This window comes from Callithrix jacchus, chromosome 5, assembly GCF_049354715.1.
Source record: "Callithrix jacchus isolate 240 chromosome 5, calJac240_pri, whole genome shotgun sequence".
Lineage (NCBI taxonomy): Eukaryota > Metazoa > Chordata > Mammalia > Primates > Cebidae > Callithrix > Callithrix jacchus.
The window spans coordinates 146,469,554-146,474,392 of record NC_133506.1 but is presented as its reverse complement, the minus strand read 5'-3'; the positions used below and the strand labels follow the sequence as shown (position 1 = coordinate 146,474,392).

Sequence of the window (4,839 nt, the reverse complement as noted above, 5' to 3'; positions counted from 1 at the left end):
TAAGTGATGTAAGAAAAACTTTCAAACAGAAAACTTTTGTGCAAAAATTGTCCATCGAAATTGAGCAAGAAATTATGATAGACCCAGACGAAATCGGGGTGTTTTCCAGTAGACGACCCTTTAAGAAATGCTTTATAGAAACTATAAGGTTAAACAAACAGATACATAATAACAGTATAAATAAACACGAATTCAAATAGAGAAAAATATATAAACAATTATAAAAAATTAAAAAAAATTGACAATGTGTAGCTCCACAATTGGTTCTACATATAATTTGGAAAACGAATACATTTAATAAAAAGTTATCACTAAAACTTTGTATGTCTTGTTGTCATGCAATAATGACAGATATAATTTTGTGAAATGAATAAGTAAAATAACAAATAACAACATATAATTTATAGGTTTTCATGCTGTTGCAGGTGTGCTCGTATGACTTTAATAATGTTATCACTTTAGAATGTTCAATATAATTGCCATGGTAATGACAAAACACAGTAACAGGCATCTAGAATGCTTTGTGCACTATATAAGAGTCAAAGCTGTGGATTTAGCTCATCTTACCTAAAGCTACCTAGCCAGCTACCTTGGCATCATAAGCCCAAGTTCAAGCTGCCTCAGCAAAGATTAAGTGTGAAGAGGATAAGGCTCGTGGACTGCTTCTTCACACACTTTTTACTACAGCAGTGTCCACGAAGTGGAAGAGGCTCATCCATACATAGCACCTGGTGAAGCACTGGAGGCGGAAAGAAGCGGCTATGAAGAGACACAACTGAAAAACCTTGGCACAGCAACTGCCTCAATTCTGTCTCTCTCTTCATGGCTTCCCAAGAGTATGAGGTTGAAGCTATTATTGACAAAAGAAAACATAGAAACGGGACAACAGAGTATTTGGTTCGGTGGAAAGGGTATGACAAACAGGATGACACTTGGGAACCAGAGCAAAACCTCACAAACTGTGGAAAATGTATTTGTGACTTTAACAGACGACAGACGCAAAAGCAGAAAAAATCGACATGGATCAGAACAAGGACGACTTCTTCAAACAACGTCAGGAAACGAACTTCCAGAACTTCCACATCTAGCTTCCCTAAGAAAATTCCTAAAAGGCCATCGACTGGCAACCACAACAAATCCAAAAACAACCAGTTGTTTGCTGCCAGACAGAACATTAGAATAAACACGGCGGCACTTCTCACTGACCCAAAACATTTGCGGCACATAAATTCAACTATCACGACACTTGTACCTCAGAGCCCAGTTAACCGCCAGAACACAGTTAGTGCTGATTTGAAACCTGAGAAACTAGATCCTCTTGCACCAGTTCAGGAGGACAAGGTGGTGTTTACGGCGGCAGCAGAGAAACCCATCAGAATTACATCAGATCCTGACACAGAACAGGATGGAATAGAAAACAGGACCCACACACCACTACCAGTGTCTCAAATGTCTGACTCACTTACTGCTTCCATGGCCACAGAGTCAGAGAACAAAGAAGGTATAGTGGTATTGATGGACCCTTCAACAGCCAATGGAAAAACAAACAGGTATTCATCTGTTTCAAGAGTGAAAGCTGGAAAAAGAGAAATTACTGATGATAGAAAAGACCAGCCTTTTATCAAGAGGATGCATTTCACCATAAGATTAAAAGAAAGTGCCAACAGATACAGAGACATTGTAGTCAAGAAAGACGAGGGATTCACCCACATATTGCTATCCACTATATCAACAGAGAAAAATAAACTAAACACAGAAGTTATTAAAGAAATCATAAATGCTCTGGAAAGGGCTGCTGTGGATGACAGCAAGCTTGTGTTGTTCAGTGCCACTGGCAGTGTCTTTTGCTCTGGTCTTGATTTTGGGTACATTGTGAAGAATTTAAGGAATGACAGAAACAGAATGAGCAGTGAAATGGTGGACACCATTAAGAGCTTTGTGAATGTTTTCATTTATTTTAAAAAATTTATTGTCGTATTTGTCAACGGCCCAGCCATTGGGCTAGGTGCATCCATACTACCTCTTTGTGACTTGGTTTGGGCTAATGAAAAGGCTTGGATTCAAACCCCATATATGACCTTTGGACAGAGTCCATATGGCTGTGCTACTGTTACATTTCCAAGAATCATGGGTAAAGCATCGGCCAATGAAATGTTGATTGGTGGGCGAAAGCTGACAGCATGGGAGGCATCTGCCAAAGGCCTCGTCTCTCAGGTGTTCTTGAAATCAACTTTCATCCAAGAGGTGATGATTCAAATTAAGAGGCTCGCCTCCTGTAATCCTGTTATACTGGAAAAGTGTAAGGCCCTTGTGTGCTGTAATATGAAGATGGAGTTGGAACAGGCCAATGAGAGAGAGTGTGAAATGCTGAAAAAAATCTGGAGCACAGCAGAAGGGATAGAATCCATGTTAAAGTATGTTCAAACAAAAATTGATGAGTTTTAATAACCAGTCTGACTGCTTAGGACACAAGAACGAAAATTAACGAATATATAATTACCTGAAGATGCCCTAATTCATCTTAATAGCCTAACGTAATTTCAATTAGATTTAAGGCTTGGAGGAAGAATTGAAAAAATCTGAGCCCCTTATTTAATATTATGAAGAAATTGTTATAGATTTAGAATAAACAATAAAACAACTTCTTTGCTCAAATATCATTATTTTATGCACACAAGAGCCGAAATTTAAAAGCACACTGGTGAGAACTAATTTTTTCTTTCATGCTCTAATTGTTATCCCTACTAAAAGTAAGGTGTGAATGGTGCTCTGTTAGATTTCAGTAACATAAAAATTTGTGATAATGATTGTTTTTCTTATTTTTATATTCCAGAATGCAGAGTCAATTGAGGTAAATGTCAGTCTCTGCTCCCCTCACCCAAATAACATCTGAGATATTGCCTTTGACTTTATAGTTGCACAAATACCTCAGAGACACAAAATTTCAAATAAACGAGACGTAGGTATGTGTCAGAGTAATAATTTCCAACATATATTTTACTCATGATAATTCTTCCAAACTGAACATATGGTTAAAATTTATGCTGAGGTAATAATTACGTTTTATACCTGTCTAGTTATTACGCAGTTACCATAAATAACCTATTATTTTTCTAAAGTAAAATTTTCTGTACATTATTAGTGAATCATGGATTTATTTAGGGAGAAAAATCCAAGTTTTTTGATGTGTAGCTTTTGTTTTCTTCCCCAGAGCAAATCCAGGTTTATTAAGAAAGTAAACTGGTGTTGAAAGGAAAGCTGTTCTGTAGACAGAGGAGGACATTACTAAAAGTAAGAGGAGGAACGCATCCGCCCAATATACGGTGGATGCATTTATGTAGTTAAGTGCTCTGCTGCAGGGTTTTGAGGTAAAGGATTCATTTTCTTAATAATTTTTTCGAGAATCAACATTATTTTCTTCTACTGTGGAAGTATCTTTGTTTCATTTCTGTCTAATGCTATATAAAGTAAGTGAGAGAAACTCATTAACTCGAAGCATATCATTTTCATCTACTGTAAATGAGGGTATCATACAGTGCTCTTTGCACACAGCTTTGAAGTTGAGCTCTGATTTTAGGGTGTTTAGCAGTGTTCTTTCACAGTTACCCAGAAAGAACTTACAAAAGAGGTCATAGTTCAGACACTATCAAAGAAAAATCATCATGTGAGAAATAAAAAGTATCAACCTTTTTTCAGCTCCTTTCTTTTACATACTTTAACCCACATATTTTACAGTTTTGCTTTTGTGCAAAGCTGTATAACTCCCTGTCTATGAAGAGATAAGAAAAATTGACCTCAGAGAATCACCCTGTATTAGGATTGATGGATATTGAGAAAAAAATAAATTCTACTTTGTAACTGCATTTTAGCTTTTGGGGTACATGTGAAGAACATGCAAGATTGCTGCACAGGTAAACCCATGGCCGTGTGATTTTCTCTCTTTTTATCAGTTTGCAGAGGTACGTCCAGAAGGTAGTCTGGGTCGGGTAAACATGGGGAATGTAACCCAAAGATGCGCTCCAGCCGGTAGTGATGACATGCATTTCCAAGTCTTTCAAGGGTAATGCATAACAGACATGCTAGAAACCGACAGGAGAGTCACCTTCCCAGTCCTTGGACCTCATTAGGGCTCAGTCATTGGTGTCAGCAAGCCGCCTGGCAACAGGTTTATGCTCTTTGCTATTTTATTTTTTACTCTTCTTGCCATCCAGACGTGAGGAAAGGAAAGAGGTGGAGACAGATAAACGGAATGCCCCCATTTGAGAATTTTCCAAACCCTTTTCTTAGAGAAAGTTCTTAATCTCCCCTTCAGCCTCACTGTCAGGGTTTTCTCGTGAGACACAATGCTACTAGTTTATGTAATAGGACTGAATTGATTTTTCTTATTTGTTTGTTTGTCGGTTTCTTTGATTTATAAAACAGAACAGTAGTAGTTTTTTTTTTTAACCACTTGAAGAACTAAGGGCATTAAGTGGGGAAGCAATATGCATGCTCCTATTATAAGAGACACATTATGACAGAAGTCTTGTGTTTTCCTACTGCAGGAAATCAATTCCAAAACATTGATTCAGAATCGAAACCATTAGACACCTGCACAGATATATGTACCAGTTTTCTTATGTTTTTCACAAATTTTTACCACCTTACCCTGACCCTGGTTATTTATTTGCAGGAAACAGTTGGTAAAGTTGAATTGTTCACACTCCCATCTTTCAGTTTGTAAAAAGTGATCTAAACGCAGTCTCTTCTGGTACATGGCATTTCTTATCTTGTTCTCCTGCCATATCGGTGTGGCTGGAGCCTGGCCAGTTATGTTGGCCAGGATTTCTAGGACAGTTT

General features: G+C 37.6%; 1 protein-coding gene across 1 annotated transcript; it reads left to right on the top strand.

Moving 5' to 3' along the window:
• Window positions 1–560: 560 nt before the first annotated feature.
• Window positions 561–2,642, top strand: LOC118153464 (testis-specific chromodomain protein Y 1-like). The gene has a single exon (XM_035297881.3). It carries the CDS (start codon window positions 823–825, stop codon window positions 2,443–2,445), a length of 1,623 nt encoding a protein of 540 aa, XP_035153772.1. The 5' UTR covers window positions 561–822; the 3' UTR covers window positions 2,446–2,642.
• Window positions 2,643–4,839: the final 2,197 nt, after the last annotated feature.